This window comes from Larus michahellis, chromosome 5, assembly GCF_964199755.1.
Source record: "Larus michahellis chromosome 5, bLarMic1.1, whole genome shotgun sequence".
In the NCBI taxonomy this organism is placed as follows: Eukaryota; Metazoa; Chordata; class Aves; order Charadriiformes; family Laridae; genus Larus; species Larus michahellis.
Window position 1 is genome coordinate 71,966,372 of NC_133900.1, and position 23,857 is coordinate 71,990,228.

Genomic DNA, 23,857 nt, shown 5'->3' on the forward strand with positions numbered 1-23,857 from the left:
GAGTTTTCTAGAGGAAAAAGGAAGATCAAGCTGTATATCAAAACCAAAAAAAGCTGATGCCTATCTTTAAGTCATTGGAGCCATTCTGCTTTACACCTGGCATAGGTAACACCAAGTCCTGTGGAAAAAAAATTACTACGTGCTTAGTTTACTGACACATTTTCAGTGCAAGTGTTAACAGAGAAAGTTAATTACACCTGTGTTTTGGCAGGAGTCTTGTCCCTTTAATCTTAAAATAGGTTGCTTTGTGACTATGATCACATCCCACTAACTAAATAAGTGCCACTGCCAAACTAAAAGTGAGTCGTAGCTAGCATGTGATTACTTAGAATTTTTATCGGTGTAATAATTTGTTTAGCAACTAATGAGCAAAATCATAAACTAGTGTTGTTAATAATGTGACCCTATGTTATCGTCCTCTTGTGGGCTAGGCTTAGCTCATTTGGGAGGGCATGTTAAATAGCTGACTTCTGTTCAACCCCAGCACCAGTCAGAAGGGCTTTATTCTACCACAGCTGGCTACCACCGTATAGCTGTGGTTTTGTAGAAGCAGTGGTGTGGATTGTATTCTCAGGAGCCGTGAAAGACCTTGCTCCTAAGAGAAAGCAATGGTTAATTTGAGTTCATCTCCCTTTATCCCAGTTTCCATGTGCCTGACCATGATACTTTGCTTGTGAGGCCAGTGAGGTGTTACAGCAGTCCAGGGCCCTGCCTGGGTGAGGAAACTGGTTTCCTTGAGAACAAGTGCAGATCATGGTATTTTCATTTGCTGTGCGTGTTCCTATGAATGTTCACTCAGGCACTTCTGCCAACATGAAGAGCAAGAGTATGTTGGGTAAAGATGGTGCATCACTTGGGTGAGGTATTTCACAGGAAAATTAAGCTGAAAATCAGAAGTTATAAAGGTGCAGGGCTAGATTATCTGCAAGGATTAAACCAATGTCACCTATAGTTTTCGCTAAGGTAGAAATGTAATACAAGAAGGAAGAATGGGGAGAAAAATGATGAGAACGCAGAAGAATTCAGCTCATAAAAAGAGGTATGGAAATCCTACTGGGTGCTCTTTTGCTTTCACAAATCCCAATTCACCATTTGTGGGTTTATGCCATCGGTATCCTCTGGATAGTACTTAATTTTTCTATCCTAAATTATTTCTAATTTAGTCTCTATTACCATTGGAATAACATTCAGATGCTGCCACATTGTACAAGAGCTCACAGGCTGATCTGGGTTTACTTAAAATGGAAAACAGCGGCAGTGGAATTATCTGTTCTTCTCCATTATGTTTGAAACTCCTGTAGTGGATAAGTAGAGAAATAAGCACTATGGTCTATATTGCTACAAGACTTCTTGGCTTTTTTATTTTTTAAGCTTTTCTCTTTCCGTGTTGCTTTGCTACATTTTTATATTGGCTATCTAGGGGAAGATACCATATGTGTGACTGTATGGGGTTTTGTCCTGATGTATGTTTGCTTCTGTGTGCACACAGACACATACAGAACATGATATTTGTAATGTAGCATTTCAGCATTTTTTGATTTTTTTTTTTATCTAGAAAATCTGACCAAACAGTGTTTTAAGGTGACAGATGTTTGCCTATTACAATCCCTGTCAACATTCTGCTATAGTACCTTCAGTTAGGTTCTGACTAAAGCACAACAAAAAACATTGTGAATCCTCTCAGTGATAAAGTTTAAATCAAAGCCATTATTAGCAAGGTTTTTTTTTTTTTGGTAATGGCAGATGGACATATGAAGTTGACTTTCTGAATTCTTATGTGTCCACTGGCATTTTGTCAGTTGTATAACTATAATACAGAGAAATACTGAAACCTTAGAAACTACATTAACATCAAACATTAGTTCAGTGTGTGTTTGGGCATCCCGTGGTTCTATTCACATTTCTAATTCTCTCAGGTCTTTTTAATGTCACTCTGAGTCAGAGGTAAGCAAGACGTTTGCTTGCATCAATGTATATGTGCTGTGGATTGATATATGTATATTTACAGTAGCAGAGAGATGACTAAATAAACCACGTAATATCTTGAGGGTTTTCTGCCATTTGGATATGTTAATACACTTTGCTCTTGCTGATTAAAAAGCATCTTTCTGCCCTCTGCCAGCCTTCTCTCTTTGTTGTGCCTTACACAGTTGTAAGGGAAATAGTTTTTTAAAAAAATTCTTGCACTGCATAGGTACTTCTAATATCCTGCCTTTACACACTTCAAAAGTACTAGTGAAGCTCATTTCACATTCTTGTAAATTTTTTTTTTCTTACAAGCAAAAGAATCAAGCTGCTTTTAAACTGGTCCTTGATTAGTTCAAGTAAGAGACTGTAGGACTGGAGGAGTAGCAGGAGACTAGACCTGTTCCTTACTCAAAGGCTGGAAACTTTATTTGATGATACGATTTGGTCATTTGAAATGAAATGGAATTCTTTTTCCATGTGCTACTTTTATTCAAACCACTGACCTCTAGTGGCTCATTTGCAACCACAAAGCAAAACATTTTAGAAATTTAATGTGCTTCTCCTGCATCTGTTGGCTACAGGAAAGTCTTTTCCCCTTTATATTTCCCAGGAGAATAACATCTCTTCACGAGTTATTGTATTTTGGCTTTGCAAGTATCTCTCTGCCATATGCATTAGAGAGGAGATCAAAAGACAGCCAGATTTAAGGTTAAGGCTTCTTTAAAGAAGTACTCAGAAGACCAAATGTTTGTTGTGATTGTTGGGAAGCTAGCAGACCCTACGATCTGTGAGAGCATCCCATAATAAACATCTTAAAACATTTATTGTCAAATCCTTGCGGTCATATATTAGCAGAATCATGATTCCTTTTTGCTTAGGATGTTGCTGCTTTACACTTGAAGTCTTTCCTACATGTGTGGGATTATTGAGCCAGTAACAGTAATATTTTCATGTTTTTCCTGCATAACCATAAAGCGCACATTTCTGGATATACGTTGTGTGAATCTTTCCCTTATCCCTAATTTGATTGTAGCTGCATATGTCCCAGGATAACAGCCACTGATTTTTGATGAGATAGACAAGCGACTCTTCCTTCCCCAGGGGGAGAGCAAATACTTTAAAAATGTAATGCCTGCCTCTAGGAAAATAGAGTATTACATAGCTAAAAAGAGTGCTGATTTGGCATGTTAAATCAGAGCCGTGCTGGTTTTTTTAAGCAAATCCTCTGATTGTTCTCATTTACCATGAAACTAAACTGGAATGTCTGCTCTAGGCCCACTCCTAATGAGCTCTAGTCCCTGTCAGGGATGCAGGGCCTGACCCGTGGAGGGCTGCATTACTGCCAAGTTCTCCTGTGTATACCAAGTGCACATGGCAATGGAGGGCTTCCAAACCATGGAGACAACTCGTGGTGCCCTGGAGTCTTCTGAGCACTAAATAAAGGGCCAAACACTATCTCTGCTTCCATGTCTGCTGTCAATCTCCAGCCCTCGAAGTTATCCCATCGCTCTCCTATCCTGATATTCCTTCCCTTCTTTGCCTGCCCCTGTTGTTTGCTCTTGCAAAACCCTTTTTCTCTTTTGGAGCCCTATTCCCCAGCTTTATCATACTCCCCTTTCAACTGATTCTGTGGTACTGATGTCAGCTCAGTCTCCCAGAGGATCTGGCATGTGTCACCTGGGTTCCCAAGGAAAGGATGTGGCTGCCAGCCTGTGCTGTAGGAGGACTGCAAGCTGCTCCAGCAGCAGCAGAAGGTCACTGGCCGCCTGGTCAACAGGGCTCGCTGAGCACTGTTGTATGCAGTTCAAGAAACTGAAGATGACTCTGCTGGTGTTCAGGTGAATGAACTGCACGTGAATAACCGAAAATACACATCCACATGCTGGAAATGAAAGATAATTTACTTCTAGTTGATGCTGATTTTTGACCCAGTGACAATGAAATAACATTTCACACACAGACCTATGTGACTCAGAGTGGTGTTATGCAGACTTCTGTAGATTCACCATTTTGTGCTTCAGAAAAGTCATTTCCCCTCATGCACCTTTCTGCCACAAAATATTTTCTCTTTTTCTCTTAATTGAAATATTTTACTTGAAAAACTTAAAGGCTGTTTGGCATCACCAGACACTTTATGTATTAATACTTTTTTTTTTTAAACTATCAGTATGTATTTGCTTGGCGTTAACAATGTATATATAGGATCATAAAAGGTACAAAATCAAAAGTCCCCTTTAAAAACCCTGCTATGCTGCATGAAAGACACAAAAGGCAGGATGTTATGGGTGTCCTAAAGAGTAATTTAAACTATATTAAGTCATTGCCTCAGCGATTGCTGCTGATCTGGGAACATCGCAAGTTTCTTCCACTGTATGAATTTGAAATCTTTAATGAATTTCAGATTCAAAAATGTTCAAATTAGCTTTACACTATATCATTTTTCATATAAGGAACACTAAAATCCTTCATCATATATTAGACTTTACCTATCACAGATTTCTTGCTAGATAGTAACATTGCAGAATTTCATAATGATGTACTGCTGTAACTTGAATAATCCAGTCAGTTACTTATTTCTTTTAAATAAACAGGAATGAGGAAAAAAGTTTCCAAAGGTCTATATTTCAAACCAGTCATCTGTCTTTACTTAAAACTGCTTACAGACCAAGGAACTTTCCAAGCGTCTCTATAAAGCAGGTTCTACCCACACAGTCCCTGTTTTTCCTGAAGACCTTTATAACACAGTAAAGCAACTTAACCTTAAGTTTTTACTGACAAGGTCATATGCTTTATACAACATTCTGTCATTTTTGCAAAAGGATGCCTGAGGAAATGATTCTGATACAGTAGCCAGCCTCCCTCTTCTTAGGAGCAATATATCAAGGTCTTCATGCGATAGGCATATGAGCAGCCTCTGTCCCCTAGCCAGAGGTTCAGATGACACAGACGCCCCTCTACAAGCATGGCATATATAAATAATCATTTTTTTATCAGGTCAGAGTTCAGCAACTTGAATGTGAATTCTAAATTTTTTTAAAGTGACTTGATTTCATGAAATACAGGCTTAAAATAGCTATTGAATAACCATTATTCACAATTAAACCTTAGGATGCAATTCCAGCTGTACTGAACAAAAATGTTACAACTCAACGAGAAACAAGATCTCACCTATTCGCTATGCCTATATGTAGTAGTCCGTGTCACAGGCAAAGGGTTGTTTAATATAGTTTGAATGTGGTGAAATACGTAAACAGTTCCCTATTGTTTAGGGTGTTTCTCCATTCATTGCTAGTGACTGATAACTAACGTTTGTGATGCTCATAAATAAGGATTTGAGATTTTTGTCTTAGGATGCCGCAGCTACATGCCATGAGGCATGGCAATTCATTATCAATTGCTTTATGTACTTGGCTGTCCCACACTGAACAGATTGTTGTTGATGCTCTTTTGCTTGTTGTCTCCTTTCTCAGGTTTCAATATTTATCAATAGAAAGGCTCATGCAGAGCCCTTAATTATGTAAATCCTGGTTCACCGCCACACTGGTGGTATCTATTCATCTGTCTATGCTATTCCAGCTTTATTATTTTCCTTCCTGTTTCATATTTATAACAACAAAACCAGACAAGGCAAATTCAGTTATTCAGCTGGATAAAAGACCATGAAATAATTTAGTAATTCCATTTGGTTTTGAATAGGAAATGATAAAACTAAAGAAAAATAAAGTAATGCAAGAGTTAGCATCTCTTCTAGAGTATATCAGAGACTCTTCAGGAATGACAGATGTTTCAACAATTTCTATATTCTTTCAACTATGTTTATGTTGGGAAAACAAAGGGAACTCTTAACCTAATATTTCTTCTTCTTTTTTTACTGTTAAGTTCTTGACAAAATAACAAGCAGCTGACAAAATGTACACCAGCTGCATGTTAGACCCCAACTAAAACTGGTGAATTGACTCCACCTTTGCTACTTTACAACTTGCAGTGAATTTAGTATTTAACTCCATTGCTTGCACACCTGGTACTTAATGATACAGCATCTGTTGCAATGCTCCTGATTCACCTGGTATGGCTGCGATTAGGCTATTGGGAAGACGGGTGTTAATTATTTTATGCAAGTATTTTACTTCAATCTGCCTCCATTGGGCTTCTACGAAAACTTGTATTGGCAATGCTAATCACTAGCTGGCTGGTAAAGAAGTTATGTGCCAGCAAACCTTGTTCAAAATCTAATTGGGTGTATTAAAGACAGGCACTGTAATAATTCTCCTCAGTGATCAAAGGCTTTGTGGATTATCAGGTACATTAATTATCCAAAATCCCTGCCAAGCTGACTTCTGGTGAGCTTCCATGTTCCTCACAGCGTGCAAATGAAGGCAAAGAAGCCAGAGACCGTCTGTCAGTCATGTAAACGAATACCAAAGCTATCCCGGAAAAAAATTATAAATAAAAATTATAATAATAAAAAAAAGGGGCCTAATTACATGCTTGGTCCTGATCCAGGCTGTAGGTGGGAAACGCTGAAGGAGGTGTCGCAGCAGGGCCGGGATGGGCACCAACACACAGCGCAACCCTCCGAACACAGGTCACCCTGGAGAAATAGTTGTGGGGTTTTTTTTTTAATTAGATTTTGTTTCATCCGCGCTGACCCGCGAAGCACGTTTCAGGGGAGGCCTAAGGGTAGGGAAGAACATTTCCACGTAAAAAAATCCTCCCAGCAGCTTTCGAGTGAAGCGTTTTAATGCCCTTACCGCGGTGAGGTGAGGCCGGCAGAGGAGAGCCGCGCGGCTGTGCGCAGGCGCGGATGAGTCAGCGGCAGTCGCGCGACTTCGCGTCGCACCCGAGGTCCCTCCGCACATCCGGGTTCCGCGGCGCCGCCCTCCCGCCTACCGCCGCCGACCGGGGCCAGCCCGGGTTGTGCTGCTGTTGCCGCCGCCGCAGCAGCTCCGGGCTTCTCCCATGCCAATCGCCGCCCTCTCGCCGGCGGCTGGCGTGCGGCGGGGAGCGGCCGGCCTCCGCCTGCGGTCGCCGCCATGATGCCGGCCCTGGCCGCCCAGCGGCGGGGCTGCCGCGGCCTCTACCGCCTGTACCTGCGGTGCCAGGCGGCGCCGCTGTCCCGGGCCTGCCACGGTGAGTCCCTCAGGGCCCGGCCCCGCCGGGAACCCACCCTCCCCTCTCCCCGGCCGAGCCTGTAGTGAAGCTGCGTTGCTGGCGTGGGGAGAAGCAGAATTTACCTTCCCAGGGGTATTTCCACGCGCCCTTCGGAGGCCCCCGGCCTTGTCAGCCCCGGTCTTACGTAAGAACGATACGTCATGCCCGTGTCGGGGGGTGAAGTTAGCAATAATTCTGTGAAACCAAGCATAGTCTTAGGGGGATTTGCGTTGGTCCGAGCGGTGAGCCCTGGCTTTCCCTTTGGGCTGCTGATCCCGTGACATTCAAATTCTGACCGGTTTTTGCCCCTCTACATGTAATCACTTACGGTTGAGTTGCAGCAAAAACCGTTTTCCTTAATGGTTTCTCGTGTGTGTGGATGAGTAGGAAAAACGTCCTCTAAACATGCCGATGGAGTTTCCCTTCCTCACCTGCCCCACTGTCACCAAAGCTCAGGAACCAGCGACACAGCTCATCTTGTGCCATGTGTTTGTTGTAATCGCTTGTGACTCCTAATTAGTGCGTTCACTGAGCTCTGTTGAGTTTTCAGGGCTTTTGTCGCATTAGCAATAGCTAACAGTAAATAAGAGCTTATCTGACTTTTTTTTGGTGAAATTGTTCTGTGAGGTTCAAAGCAGTGCACATACATGGAGATGCTTCTGTACTGTAGAGGACTAAAATAGAAGAAAAGCTGTTGAGGCTTTCACAGAATAAACAGTTTTATAAAATATAATATAGTTGGGAGGTGCATTATTCATGTATGATTAGTCATACTTTGTATGACTTGATTTACCAGCACTGCTTAATTTTTATTTTTAAAATTAATTTATTCTTTTAATCGGTGCTTTCCAAAGCAGCCAGTTTGCCTGTTGCATTTCTGGTTGGAGGAGTTATATATGCTTTCTACAGAAGTGTTTGTGCTGCCTAAAAGAAACTGGTTGCTCATACAGGTTGGACTGCATGCAACTCTACTTCTGGCTAGTCTTTTGAAATTGAAGATTTGCTTACCCGCGGTGATTTCTCAGTAGGCTTTTTACGTATTTATCTTGTAGTTTGTCTGTTGCCGATGTTGTAAAATTTAAGATTCTTCTGTATAAAGTGTTTTATACAATGTTATGTGCTTTTGAATGTAATTTTTGTAGCAAGTGGCTCCTAATGTGTAATGCACCCGGTTCAGTTTTTCGTAATTGGTAAGCTGTGGTTTGTACAGAGTGTACATGGAGTGAAATGAAGTGGCAACACTAGCAAATAGTTTTGTAGTGGTCTGTATTTGCTCTTTTATCAATACTTGTTTTTTAAAGATTTTGAGGGAGTATGACTAGAATGGGACTTAATGTATCAGTAAGCGAGGCTTATCAGATAGCTTTTTTTTTTTTCTTTGTTTTTTTTTTTTTTATCCCCTTAAGATCAACTAGAGGTCTTTGGAAAAAGTGCATTCTGACTGTATGGGGAAAAAACCCTAATGCTAGAATGAAGTTTAAAAGTGGATGTTTAAAGGGAGGCAATGAAAGCATGTTGTGTACTCCCATATTGTGATTCCTAAATGTGGGTAAAATAAATACAGATCAATACTTAAAGCTAACTTTCCATAACAGCTGCTGATATAGCTGGACTGCTTTCCCTTTTTTTCCTTCCAAAATGGTTCCTTGAAACATCTTTTTTTCCTCCCCCTGTTAGGATGGCAAGCTTCAATGAAAAGTGGGAGTCTGTCTTACGTTATACCATGCAATCGTCTGCCGGTGCAGTTGATGAGTCAAGTGAGAGTTTATACCTCCAATGGTCAGAAAAAAGATCTTGGATCAGAAGGTACAAATGGATCAACCCCTCAAGAAACCCCGCATAAAGTTGGAACAGGTAGTACTAAGCTACAATAAAGAGTATTTATATAAATGTAAAAACTTTGTCTTTAACAATTGATAGCATTTTTCCCAATTGTGTGATATTACGGTTGCAGAATTCTTAGTCTTTGTTGCTCGTGGGCATCTATATATAAATTTCAAATGCATAAGCAGGAAGGAATGCTGAAATGGATTTCTTTGTCATTCCAGTATTTAAAAGATTTAAGTTCAATCAAATTTGAAGTGGTGATGATAAAATGTGGATGTCAGAAGGGATTAGGTAACTTAAGGGGTAAGAAATTGAATGTATTACTTGTCTTTTACCACTTTGTTTGCTTGCTTAAATTCTTTTTGTAGTATTTCAGGTTTGTTGTGTGAAATGAACTAGTGATAAAGATTGAATGAATGTGAATACTGAGCACTGTGACTTCTCCAGGTCAGGCTGTAGATGACTGGTAAAAAAGGTTGAGCTGTTTCACCTGCTAGAGCTTTCTAATTTGAGAGTTGTCAAAACTGCAGCATTCACATGAAACACTTGATATAACAGACATAACCTGACACTCCTTGCTGTTCAATTTGATTGTCAGTCTTGTGTTAGTTAGGTGCTTGTGAAATTCAGAACTGTCTTGTCCTTGCTCCATCGCATCCTCTATTTTTTTCTGCTAAGGGTAGAACTGCACAGATGACTACTGGGCTTAAAAGATAACAAATGCTTTTTAAAATGAAAGCTCTCTTTCTGCGTGCTTTTATCTAAAACTAAGTGGTCTACTAAAGAAAATTTTCTCCTCTTCATTGTCAGGCTAGCAGGTACTCATTCTTTCTTCAGTAACTTGTAAATTCCAGAGGCTTGCAGCCGTCTTTAGGAGCTAGTAACTGCAGCCAGCTAAGAGTGTTATTTTTCTGATGTTTGGAAATACAAAAGCGGATCTTAAATATTGTTCTAAGTGTAACACCTAGATATTGTTTCTTAAGTTTGTGATTGGATTTTAGAAGAGGATAATACTTAAGACTGTTTATGTTTCTTGGAAAATCTTGAGCTGAAGATAGTTGCTAGAATGTGAGATTTTTGCAGAGGAATGTCTGCCTGAATACAGTGAAAGACTGTAAAGCCAGTTGTATTTGTATTTTCAGGGTTCTTAATGTGCAGTTACTGGTGTTAAAAATCAGATGTGAAGATAGTCTAGCACTATTGCTTTCGCGATTGCCTTAAGTTTATATAATTGTTGATTGTCATGAGAAGGGTCTTCCCATCTTCTCCCACCCCTATCTGATTACTCCCTCTCTTGTGCTGGCATTAATGACATTTAGGCCCGTTTTGTGAAAAATAAATTGCCGCCTTCTTTTGCAGAGCTAAGGTTCAGGTGGATCAGTAAGCTGATCTGCTCACTGTCTCTAAAATGGCTGGGAGAGACGTTGCCCTTTGTGACAGCGTGGCCTTGAGTCACAGTAAGCCTTGAGTGGAACGGTGCCACATGGGCACCGTCAGAGACACAACCTTTTGTTGGGAGTGGGGGGCTGTTGTATGTGAGTGTGTGCAAGATACTGTGCATAGATGAACAATCACTTTAAAGTTTGTTTTGGAATGCGCACATTATTTGCACGCTTCATATAGAGGGTGTTTTCTGAAGCCTAACAGATAGAATATTCTTATGTGCTTTGGGCATATTACTACTGTTTATTTTAAAATCATGTTTTGATAGAATTCTGAAAAGGAAATATACTACTTGTAAAGATTCCTATACTTTTCCAGTAACTTAAATATTAGGAAATAATGGATCTCTTTTGGAGTCCATTTCTTTATCAGTAAACTTGGGAAATGCTTTTCCTGTTAATGTGATATTGAAAATATTAATGTATTTGTCTTGAAAGTTCTATCATAGCAACCTCAGCTTGTCTGAAAAACAGTAGTTGTGAATTGAAGTAGTCAATGTTCTTTTTTTCTCACTGATGCACTGTGATTTTGTCCAGTCTCTAGGCTGAGGTAGTAAACTTTAAAAGGGCAGCTGATGTGGTCTCTGTGCACAGATATAAATCGCGATATTTTTGTGCCTTTTTTTACCCTCTGAAATCTTATGATCCAATCTGATGTTAAACAGTTTTGGTGATACTTCTTTTAACAACATAAATGGTCGCTCACAGGGTTTCTGAAAAGAAACTGCTACTCAGTTTTTGCTAAGCAATTTTAGCAGAAGCTTTTTATCATGTGTATTGATAAATTGGTTGTCTGCTGTCTTAAACCAGGTAAGAAAAGAAAGGGAAGGAACAGCAAAGGATGTTTTACTTTTTTTTTTTTTTTTCCCCCCAAGTCAAAAAACAACTGATAGGGATGACTGGTTTAGGAATGCTAGTTATTTATGGTCCAGCCTTATTTGCTCTATAGTAAGATCAGTTGCATAAACTTGTAAATGTTATTTTCCAAGAAAGTGTACTCAGATTGTTATTAGCCTTAGGCCTCAGTTGCTGTTGGGACAATAACTAATTACCTGATGGAAAGATAGTTATGTAGTCCAAGCTTCAAGAATATCTGACCTTTGAGTAATTTGAGTAGCATGTTAAGCTAGGAGTATCTCATTAATTAACACAAACCCAATTGAAAAATGTTAAATTTTTAAAAAAAATCTATCACTCTCAATAAAGTTGGTTTTAATTCTGTTAATGACTGTGTTGCAAACCTCCAATGTTAGAGAGTGTTAGGGCACAAAAATGTGGGTATGTTGGTTTGTGTTAAAATCACAAGATTTTTGTTCTGATAGCTATGTCAAGATGTATGAAATAAGGATGCAATATTTCTTTGTATTTTCGAGTACTACTTCTGATTTCTAAGTAGAAATCTTACTGAAATTACTGGAATTTATTATTTTCCAAGTAGTGAGATTCACTGAACAGTACTATAAATTGTATTTTGTTGGCTTTTTATTGAGTCATATCCTCAAATTTGAAAACCCACTAAAATACTTTGTTTTCCTTCTAGCTCCAGCTTGTGCCACAAGAGTTGTGGATTTTAGTTTATCCTGTATTTTAAGGAGCTAGTTTTTTGTAAGTGAAAAATCTTCTGTCCCTTAAAACTGAATTACAGCTTGAAAGCTCTGTGAGACTTGGGTGATCAGTGGCCATAAACTGTATAGTATTCATTATATTTACTAATCTAAACTTTTGCATAAAACTTGCCCCAAACTATAAGTACACTGTTAAAATATTTTTTAAAAATTTAGGATACTTTCTGAAGTATGTTGTGAGTTGGTACTCTTCTGCAAGCTTCTAGGAGCTTATTGATCAATGCTATATTAAATGTCTTGTTTTTTTAATTTTTCTTACTATTTCTGTCTTTTATTTTGGGAGTTTTAAATCTTGGCAATCTAGCAAAAATGTTTTTTGTCAGAATGGAAAGCAATATTAAGACATATTCTTGTTTTGTTACATCAACCAAACTCTTTACTAAAAAGAGAAGTAGATAGTTCCATATTTATTTACAGTGAGCTTTATATTTATTTTACAGGACAAGATACGAGCAATGCAGGTCAAAAGCAGTCTTTCCTTAAAGAGCCCATCCAAGTAAAGGGTAAAGAAATACTTCCTGTATTGAAATTTTACTGCTGTCTGATGATAGTTAAAAAAATATGTGTAAGGAAACCGTGGTTCCTCTTCAATTGCGTAAGAAGTTGTGTGAATAACATTTTAAAACACACTTGTACGTCAGCTTTGGTACTGAGTTGTTTGGAAATGGCTCCTGAAAAATCAAATACAGCAGAGGTATTCCTTCTGACTACTCACTCTTCTGTGTCTGTTTTTATTTCATTTAAGCTGATGAGTTTGTCAGGAAAAGACTAATTTGTTTACTCATCTGTTACTACAGTCTGTCGTCCCTGCATGTTTTTAGGCATGTCCATTCACCATCTCAGGCTTAATGTGGCTAAGCTGAATACTTGATCTTCCCCGTTCCTTGTTCTAAGTCTTCCTCTGTTCCTTCTTACTGCCGAGTTAATCTAATCAGTGTTGCTTCTAAATACATTTTGACCACATGAACTGCCTAATCTGAGTCCTGTAGGGTTCCTATTTGTGCCTGTAGTAAATACATGCTTTCGTCTTCCGTTACGTTGTTTAAAAACATAAGTGGATAAAATAAAAGCAAAACTTTCTTTCATGTTTTTAGTTTATCATGACTTAATTTCACTCCATCTTCACTCCGATAGTTTCTGTTATGTTATTGTGAGAATTATGCCATTAAAAATTCCTGTGCTTTTGATCACTCCTAACCTTCTATATATGGGAAGAACTTTATCAAAACAGAAATTGCCATTCTCTTTAAACTCCATCAAAATACATAATAATCATCTCTGGAATAAAATGGCTCAGGCTATAAACTGTACCAAAATGCCTTTGTGTCTTTCCACAAATTTAAAGAAAAAATCATATGCTTGTCAGTAACGAGGTGAGATCAGTGTCTCCCTGTATATTTTCCATACACTTTTGTGTACATCCTTTATGTTGACTTCTTTGGGTCTGTTGTCACTTATTGTATGCATGCAAGGGGAGCATACAAAGTAGATAGGAGAAATTAGACTGTGAAATAATTGTAAAACAAATACATCTTTCAGTGAGGAGAGATTTTTGCCTCTGTAGATTATAGATGTGCAAGCAAGAATGTTCAGGTTAAAGATTTTGATAGTTTCTAGAAAGTGGAATTCTAGTCTTCAGATGCTGCTGTGACTTAGTAATACTTGCATCAATAAGTTTCTAAGACAATAACATTTTTAAAGGATCATGAATCTTAAAAATTTGTGCTATTTGAAGTGTTTCATTTACATCGTCTTTTACTGAGCTTTGTCCTTCTCTTGGAAATACCAAATTAATTTGTTTTTTTCTCCACTAGGGGTAGGATTGTTGATGTATGCTACAACTTACAATTGGTTGTAGTATTTTCTTTTAGTGAAATTTACCCGTGTTTCTGGAAGATGGATTAGTAGGTGTTTGATAAATCCACAAGTTATTTTTTACTGAGGTTAATACACTTTGGATATAGATCTGTTTTAAATAAGAAAAGATGGGAAGCATTCTTCTTGTTTAAAAATGCTCATCGTGTTGTAGCCTTAGTAAATGATGGACTGTTTTTAGGAAATCTCTGGGTTTTTTTGTCATCTTCGCTCAGGAGCATTGTAGGATGAATATGATTACTCAAGTAGTTAAAACAATTGTTTAAGTTCAAACTGGATGAGAGAAATCAGATTATGATGGTAAATATTGATACCTGTAGTGTTAGTGGCTTGTTGAGTGTCAAGCAATGTTTTGCCTTTAAGTTTTCAAAACTCAGAAATAATCATAGAATCATATCATAGAATGCCAGGTTGGAAGGGGCCTCAAGGATGATCTGGTCCAACCTTTCTTGCCAAAAGCATAGTCTAGACAAGATGGCCCAGCACCCTGTCCAGCTGAATCTTAAAAGTATCCAATGTTGGGGGAATCCACCACTTCTCTGGGGAGATTGTTTCAATGTCTGATTGTTCTTATTGTGAATAGTTTTCCTCTTGTGCGCAATTGGAATCTCCCCTGGAGTAACTTGTACCCATTAACCGTAGTCTTTTCCATGTGACTCCTTGTAAAAAGAGAGCCTCTGTTGTCTTTGTAGCCAACCTTTAAATACCGGAACGTGGTGATAAGGTCTCGCCTTCTTTTCTCAAGGCTGAACAAACCCAGTTCTCTCAGCCTTTCCTCATATGTCAGGCTTCACAGTCCTTTGATCATCTTGGTGGCCTTTCTCTGGACCCCCTCCAGCCTGTCCACATCTTTTTTTGTATAGTGGGGACCAAAACCGAATACAGTGTTCCAGGTGTGGTCTGACAAGCACTGAGTAGAGTGGGGTGATGACTTCTTGTCTTTTCTGGTGATGCCTTTGTTGATGTAACCCAGCATCCTGTTGGCTTTCTTTGCCCCAGCAGCACACTCCTCACTCATATTGAGCTTGTTGTCCACCAGCACTCCCAGATCCCTTTCCACAGAGCTGCTCCTCAGCCAGGTAGATCCCAACCTGGATTACGTTTTCCCAGGTGCAAGACTTTACACCTGTCTTTGTTGAGCTTCGTAGGGTTCTTGTTAGCCCACTCTTCCAGCCTATCCAGGTCTTCCTGCTGGGTGGCTCTCCCTTCTGAAATGTCCTCTTCCCCACTCAGTTTGGTGTCATCGGCAGACTTCAGCAGAGTACGCTTGAGTGTATAGTGACTTAACTTCGTCTTATTTTCAAATGTATGTACATATATGTATAGACAAGCAGGAAAAAATTGTATAAATTTAAAAATTCCACTTGTCCTTTTTCTGAATTGGTGTGGTATTCTTTTCCTTGTGCATGAAAATCTGATGTTATGAGAGTACATTTAGAGGTAAAAAGATACATATTCTTTATACAAAGATATACATTCTTTATTTATAACAATTTTTAATTGTTATAAATTGCCAATACTGCATGTGCTAATTTTGAAAGTAATAATTGAGAAAAATGACGTATACGTATGTCTCAGTTCTCTGTATGATCTACAAAGGTCAAAAATTTTATCTGAAGAAGGTGGAATTGGTTAAGTGTTGGAAAAAAAAGAAATGGAGCTCTATGTTGCCATTTCATTTGCTAGAACAAGGGTTTGCCATATTTGAATGCTATTTTAGTAGCCAAACACCATCAAAGCTGGAGAGGTAGCTGACTGGCAGTAAAGTGTAGAACATCTGAGAGCCCTGAACTACAACTTAGCAAGTAGCATTTTTGGATGTAAATCATTCTATTCTTACTCATTTCCACAATGGAAAACATTCCTATGAGGAATGATCCAATGAGGAGTGGCTGAGGGAGCTGGGGTTGTTCAGCCTGGAGAAAAGGAGGCTGAGGGGAGACCTTATCGCGCTCTACAGCTCCCTGAAAGGAAGGCGTAGCCAGATGGTGGTCGGTCTCTTCTCCCAAGTAACAGGCGATAGGACAAGAGGAAATGGCCTCAAGTTGTGCCATGGGAGGTTTAGATTGGATATTAGGAAAAATTTCGTCACAAACATTGTGATGTTATCAAACATTGGACCAGGCTGCCCAGGGAAGTGGTGGAGTCACCATCCCTGGAGGTATTTCAAAGACAGGTAGACGTGGTGCTGAGAGACATGGTTTAGTGGCGGTTTTTGCAGTGTTGGGTTGATGGTTGGACTCGATGATCTGAAAGGTCCCTTCTAACCTAGACGATTCTATGATTCCTGTCTCTTCACTGTAAGTTTTCTATCTCACTGACAAACATTGCTTTTCAGATCTTCGCTTAGAGGTATTACGATATGACACTAGATTGAATTTCCTTTTGAAGCCCAGTGACTTAACTTGCTTATCTATTTCTGTTTTTAAGTGAAAGCAGTCCTTAAAAAAAGAGAGTATGGACCAAAATACACACAGAATAACTTCATCACTGGAGTCAGAGCAATAAATGAGTTTTGTCTTAAATCCAGGTAGGTTGGGTTTGAGTTGAAATGTAGATTGTGAATATTTGTTTGTTTGTGTTTCAAAAGTAATTGTGATAGTTGAGTGACTTTGCACAGCAACTTTTTCTAAATGCTTTTGTGGTATACATAATCGTAAGTGGCTGAAGTTAGTTCTTGTTTACTTAGTGTTACAGTGGACTAGGAACTTGCCCTTAGTTTGCATGTTTCTGTAGTGGCTTCTTAAAGTAATTTATTTGTACTTATACGACCACAAATCTGGTTGAGGTGAGTCCTCCTCTAGAGCAACTAATCATAGAGGGGAATGGCAAATAAGTCTTGTTTCAGCATTTTGGGGTCATGATGGTTTCATGTGAATGAACATCTCTAAAAGATCAGTGGAAACTTGATTTTACGTGAGGTCTGGAATTTGGAATAAAATATAATCTGTTTCATTGTAACCTAACTATTGTTTTTACACATAGTGTATGTCACCAGACTTGGTCTTTGGTAAAAATCCAGTGACAAACTGTGCTTGGTCCTCTGCCATATTTTTAACTGTCTTGTTGTGCAGAGAAATAACTCAACTAAGTCACTAAAGTTTTGCTGGATTGACCAAGGGGGGGTGGTGGAAGAAAAAAGGACTAGATAACTGGTTGGGCTAAAAATGAAATACTCTGTTGCATTTATGAAAAAATAAAAATCCCTGATGCCTCTCAATGTAGATGCCCTAATGTGTAGCTCAGCACAGGAAATTTATGTGTTCCCTCAAGTAGTTTTGTTAGCTCCAACCTTTTGCAGCTTGTGCTGGGTATGTAGGTTTTGAGGAGAAATTTTTTTAACCTCTCATGTTACGTGACTTCTGTTTTTCGTTTAGAGGTATTAAGGCGTGAACCCTCTTGTTTAGCACTTGTGCACATTATCAGTTACATGCAGATCATTTATTGGATATTTTATTATTCAATGTTTTATTACTTTGTCTTCCATCTATAGTATTTCATAGTGTGAGGACATGATTTGCACTTCTGAGTGTGGAAAATGCAGTGATTTTCAATAGCATCGTAGAGATAACTTGCTTCATGTTGCATATCTGTTTGGCTCAAATAAACAACTTCAGGTTTTTTGTACTCCAAATTAATAATATCAAAATTGTGGAAAATTACCCAGACATAAAAGAAAAATTAGAATAATATGAACCTTTTCTTGCAGTAAACTGTTTGTTCACTTTCCTTAGTGACTTAGACCAGCTGAGGAAAATTAAACGACGAAGCCCCCATGATGACACTGAGACTTTCACTGTGTACCTGAGATCGGATGTAGAGGCAAAGTAAGAACATCTTTATGAAGGAAAATGTTTGGATCATTTAAAATGGATTATATGAGAGAGAGAGAAAAAACTTTTTAAGAGTCAGGTTTACAGTGTGAAAGGGCAATAATGTTTTCCGTTGTCTATCTGAACACATTTTATATACTCATTGTAATAATTACATGGTGTATATAAAACTGGAGGGTATGTTTCATGTGCCCAAAGATTAAGTGCTTTTCCTCAGCCCCCCTTGCCCAGCTTTTGATTCTTTAAAGTAGTCTGTGTGGCTTCTTATCAGAAAGAATGATGTGATGTTCTGCCTTTTAGGAAAGGCATTTGTAATGTAGTCACAGTACAAAAAAACGGCATAAATAGAACGATTGCTAACTTAGTTTTACTCTGTGCAGGTCTCTTGAAGTTTGGGGTAGTCCAGAGGCTCTTGCTAGAGAAAGAAAACGACGTAAAGAGGCAGAGATCAAGTACAGAGAAAGTGAGTATAGAGTTTTCAAATAAATTGAAATGTAAACAACCAAGTTATGATTGTTAGAAATTCACTTTGATGGTGCATTATTTCATTGAGAACATCCAAATTTGGAATTAGCAATTACTGATAAGTTTTTGGTTTTTTGTGTGTTTTTTTTAATAGCATAGTGTTAAAGTAACACATTACTATCTACGCAGATATAGTGTGTCACTATCTTACAATTTATCATCTATGTGATACAGCAAAAACATGCATTCAGTTGAGATCTATTGTCATACTTCATTTTTTGGAGGGCTTTCCATTTTTAGATTATAATTAACATCTTCAGTGGTTTGGGATTTTTTTATTGAGAGTTTTGAAAAGACTTAAAATCAGTCCAAATCTTGATACCATACTGATTTACTTTTCCTCTGAAATGAATTCGGGTTACCTTTTTCTTCAGAAGTGGGGAAACACCGCCAAGTCATCTTTTTGCTTAAAATTATTGTTGTCATCCTTGCTGGTTTTATCAATGAGACACATTCAAATCAGTAGTTTGTAGTGGATTTTGATCCGACTAGTCAGTTAAAATCACAGGAGAGGCAATATTTCTTCCAGGTACTTATTCCATTTATGCACCTTAAAATTAGAGGTCCCTTTACTTTTTCTTTAAAATAGTTGTGCCACTGGAACACCTCCTAGTAAAAAGGCTGGAGCTGCAGGCACTTCTACCAGTTTGTACTGAGAGTGCAGTCAGTAGCTTCAAAATTTTTAAGTGACCAGCAGAATAATTCTTTGACATAATCCAAAAAAATGAGATTAAAAAAATACTAAATCATAAATTTACTGAAACATTGTATACTTGAAGTGGTAGCTCCCCCTTTTTAGGGACTCTTCTGTTTCTCCACTGGCTGTTTTAATCTGTTTAAATTATTGTGTACAATGTAGTTTGTATAACTTCGTAGGGGAGAATCTAGCACTACAGCGTCTACACCAATGTTCATTTTGAAGATACTGAACATTATTAATGGATGGAAAACTACTGACATTAAGAGACTTGTTTTGAAACATGCTTCCCCCTCTCCTTTGAGGTTAAGGGGCGGGAGGTGGGCAGTAGAATGCCTGGATTTGCTGCAGTGTATTTTGAGTTTTTCCCTCTGTGTATCTTCCTTTGTTGGTAGAAATGGCAACATCGTATAGGATCCTAACAGATTGTATTTGGCATTTTGCAGGAGTATATAATAATATGTGTTTAATAATACCAGGAAAGGAGTTTTGCACAAAGAAAGATAGACTATGTAGCTCATACTAGAAGTTGGCTGCTGCATAAAAAGAATAGACTTCAGTTCCTGAAAACTACTGGTTAGTAGTAGGTATTCACGATGACAATTTTGTATTGCAGATCTATTTAGAAACCAAAGGCTGTTGAGAGAATACAAGGAGTTCTTTGGAAATACTAAGGTAAGAGATGTTTTAAAGTTTTTGGCTAGAAAAGTGCCAACAGATGTACAGTGACACCTCTTTGAAGGAAAAAGTTGTGAAACAGTTGCATAAGCTTAACTAACTGAGTACTAATGGAAGATTTATTTGCACTGTAGTGTACCAGATCTATCTCCGATTGTAATGCAGTGGTAAATGTTAGGATGCCAGTTTAAATGGGTTCCTACTGTGGCACTGTAACCCACTAGTAAGGTGTGGGTTTTTTCTTTTTTTGTCAATTACCTTCTTATTAACAAAATTGCAGCTGTACTTGTGATTTCATCTATAGCCTATAAACATGTATAGTAAATATACTGTTAATTGAAAGAAATGAAATAGGTTTCTTAAGGGGGGGAAAAAAAAGGCAACCCAAAACATTAACACTTTGCTCTGTGCCCTACTGGCCCTCCCTCTTTGCTTAAGCAGACCTGTTACCTAGATCCAGGTGCTCTGCTATGGTAGAATGATTTCTTAATCTTTCTGCTGCACAGCTGGCTCCTGTCCTTATGGTTGCAGTGGCCCCTGGTGGAGGCTTTGTTGGTTGGTTAACCTTTTCATAGCCATTCATTTGTAGAAATGTGTAAGACCCAACTGCAGTTTGGGTGAGCATTCAGTAATAAATAAGTAGGCTTCAAGAACTGTAGCTTCACTTTTGGGCAATACAGGGCAATACAAATTCTTTTATTTAATAATTTGTGTGGTAGGTCCTTCATGAGGTTAACACTTCATTATTTTATTTTAATAATCTCTTATTTCTTTATATAGCCACGCTCCAGTGCAGCAGCTATGTTTTTCAAGGGACCAGGGAAGGTGGTAATGGTAGCTATTTGCATGTAAGTTTAAAAAAAAAAAAATGTTTTGTTTATGCAAGTATAAAACAATTTATATTTATTATCCTGGAAATGAAAACAGTCTGTGTATTCAAGCTAAAGATACCTGTGTCTCTATAACTGAAATTAATAGATGGTTGATGGGAGAGAGTTTAGGTAAATATATTCATCAGTATACAGAGATCAGAGATAAAATATCACTCTGATCAAAGAAGAGCAAATTTTTTGAAGTTGATCAGATTAAACAGTTTATTATAGTAAAAACTAAAATTTTGAAGGGCATGGAGAGGCAGGCATTTAAGGTTGTCCTTTTTCTTGCTCCTTCTTGAGAGGAGGCTTTTTATATGTTTTAAACAATCTTCCATATAACGGCAGTTTCTGCTGCTATTCAGCTCTCTTCCGCCCTAACTGATAAGGGGATATTTTAGGAGGTTTCTGCCTTTCACATGTCCTACAAGTTTGAATGAAACAAAACTAATGATCCTGATTTAAAGCAAATGAGCACAGACTATCTGGCGTGAAATACACGGAAGTGTGTTAAGTTTCTTGGGAAACGATGGCTAAAATGTGCTTGCCATAAAACCTGTGAATTTTTAAAATAAATTTGATTTTATAAAAGGTATTTATTTGCTTAGACACTATCAATATAAGGGACCAAACCAGAAACATAGGAAAAATGCTTTTGTGGCACAAGAATCGACATTTTGAGCAGGAGATAACTCTTTGAGTTTTCCTACAAAGCTCTGTGCTTTGGGGAAGGGAACAAACCCACAAAGCTCATTTGACTGAAAACTTCCCTCTCTACTGAGTATTCTGCTATTAACTGTTCAGAGCTTTCCAAGTTAAAAACATAGAAGAACTGCTAGTATGGATATTTCTAATGAAGAAAAAAAAGAGGAAAAGGTGGTGGTGGTGTGGTGTGATCACTTCCACCTCCTTCACTCTCTTACAATGATCTAGAGAAAATGGACCTTTCCTCCTGCTTCGTAAATAGGGCATTGCTGTAAACATTGCACTCTCTTCACTTCATAAATACCTTTTGGACTATTAGGCACTTTTATAGATAAATGTGTGGTAGCCAGGCCAGCAGAAGTTTGTAGAGCTGCTTGTCATTTTTTTTGGTGGAGATTATTTAGAAGTTAAAGGATCTCTTGTCACCCTCAAATACCTGATGACGTTTCAGAGACTTAAGTCAAGGCCACCATCGGTGCGTCTTTGTTCGTGACCCTGATTTTGCCATCAGCGTGATTTTTAATGGCTTCTGGTTTTGCGTCAATAAAGGTCAATCTGTCTTAACTTCTCTGGTTGGAATGATTTGGTAGCCTTTTCACAAACTTCAGGCTTCCCCAGTGAAGGTGGAACATGATTCAATGAAAAGCGAAGTTCTTCTCTACAGATCGGTGTGTGAGGGTATAGACCAGCTGTGCTGGTGTACTTCATGTTGTTTAATAGAATTCTCTGTGTGAGGAAAAACTTTGAAGCTCTGTTAGAGAAATACAGGAAGGCAATGTTTTTTATGAAAAAGGGAATGGTCTGTTATTAGCAAAACGTTCTTCAGAGTCTGGCATTGTTGAAGTGATTTCATTGTCATGCTAACATTTTACCTCTTACGCAATACGAAGTTTTCACGGTGTATATAATTTTTTTTTTTTTAAATACTAGTGGTCAAGGATGTTGGTAGTGTTACTGCTTCTTTGGATATAAATGTGATGAAATGTGTTTAGTTCTCAGATTTAGAGCATAAATAGAATTTTTTTTCTCATAGATTCGTAATGGATCTGAATATTTTCAGTTTGATTTTTTTAAATTTTGACACTTACTTTTTTACTCTTCTGTCTCAAAAAGCCTAAATATTTTACGTAAGTAAACATGCATGGCTGTGTAAATCAGACCTGGTCCTTCTAAATCGTTATCTTATGCTGTAATGTAGAGTATAAAAAGGGGGTGTTCACATGGTGGTACAATTCGCCATACGTATTTCTCAATTCCCTGTAATTCCTGTTCCCCATATGCATCTTGGGGTTTTGAGGTGGTTATCTTTGAAACAAATTTGGAATGATAAATATGTAAAAGTGAGTATTAATGCCCTTAAATTTTTTCAAGTTTACAGTTCAGTCAGGATAGATTTTCTTTTTTTTTCATTTGTTTTAATTCTAATTTAAATTGTTAAGTTAGGAACCTGGATTTGAATAATTGATTTTTATCTACTTTTGCATTTGTATATCGTTTGGTTTTTTTTTTTTCCAGAGATGCTGATTCTTGTCATGTGTCAGTACATCTTAAAGTTACCAGTTTAGACTTTATACTAAAATTGACTAGACTTTTGACAGCAAGAAAGATGTGTATCTGTTTCAGCACTTCCCCCCCACGCTGTTGGTGAATGTATGCCTCCTATGTGGACTTTGGAATACAGTTACAAACAGTTGTACTGAATGAAATTGCTTATTTTCTAGGTGCAGAAGAGAGGCTTATTAGAAAATACTGTATAATAGTAGGCTTAATAAGCATGAGAATTTTACCTAATGAATCATATGATGGGGTTTTTTTTTGTTAGTTATTTCTTGGCATGATGTCCAAATCAATACAATAAATCTCTTTCATACTTCACCTGTCTTTCCTGCTTTTTCAGCTCCATGCAGATAGAAATGAGGGAGCTGAATGAGTCAGCATTTCAGTACAATAGAGAAAATACTTTGTGAATTGGTGGTCACTTATGTAAAAGATAACTTTGTTTCAAACTGATTCAGAGTATTTTAACTGCCTTCTCAGAATCCGCTGGTTTTGGATTATTTTTCCTCTGCTGATTAAAATCTTGTTTAGTATTTCTTCAACAGAATTTAGGCTTCCGTAGGGATTATTATTTTCAAATGCAGTGGTGAATTTGTTTTTTAAAGCAATACATAATTTACTTGCAGTGAAAACCCAAGCTTTTTCAGGAAACACAAATTAGCCTTGATGATTCTGTAGAGTTGCTAGGTTTTTTGTAATTATTTCCCATGTAGCGCTCTTCATCTTTCTATCCTATGTCTCCAACTTACTGGACATCATTAACAGATTGATTTTGCTGAGCCTGACACTTGAAAATCCTAGTGTGGTTTCTTCTTAGATTTCTAGGATGTCAAGTCCCCCCACAAATTCGGAATTTGTGGGGGTGAATAAAATATCAGCTGAGTGCCTGTTGTGTCATCTGAACAGGTGGGGGCCCCACAACTGAATTGTACCTTCAGATAAGCTGTCAACTCCATTAATACAACATTGAGAAGAACAATACAAAAGTCAAGAGACTGTGCTCATGAATCCCACTGTAACTTCTTTCATTTTCTTTCTGTGCTAAAGATGCTGTGAGTTGGAAGAATTTGTAATTAACACAGGGAGTTTAAATTATGGTTTA

General features: G+C 38.0%; 1 protein-coding gene across 3 annotated transcripts in view; it reads left to right on the forward strand.

Moving 5' to 3' along the window:
* The first annotated feature begins 6,865 nt into the window (after nt 1–6,865).
* The window catches only part of SLC30A9 (solute carrier family 30 member 9), a 37,441-nt gene continuing 20,449 nt past the window's right edge, over nt 6,866–23,857 (forward strand). The window contains exons 1-8 of one of the 3 annotated variants that reach the window (XM_074587932.1): nt 6,866–7,098; nt 8,797–8,973; nt 12,454–12,516; nt 16,319–16,418; nt 17,623–17,715; nt 18,102–18,184; nt 19,560–19,618; nt 20,402–20,469. In XM_074587932.1, the coding sequence (XP_074444033.1) occupies nt 7,002–7,098; nt 8,797–8,973; nt 12,454–12,516; nt 16,319–16,418; nt 17,623–17,715; nt 18,102–18,184; nt 19,560–19,618; nt 20,402–20,469 (740 nt within the window). In that variant the 5' untranslated portion in view covers nt 6,866–7,001. The remainder of the gene's footprint in view (nt 7,099–8,796; nt 8,974–12,453; nt 12,517–16,318; nt 16,419–17,622; nt 17,716–18,101; nt 18,185–19,559; nt 19,619–20,401; nt 20,470–23,857) is intronic. The other 2 variants (XR_012587092.1, XM_074587933.1) reach the window with 2 other exon arrangements.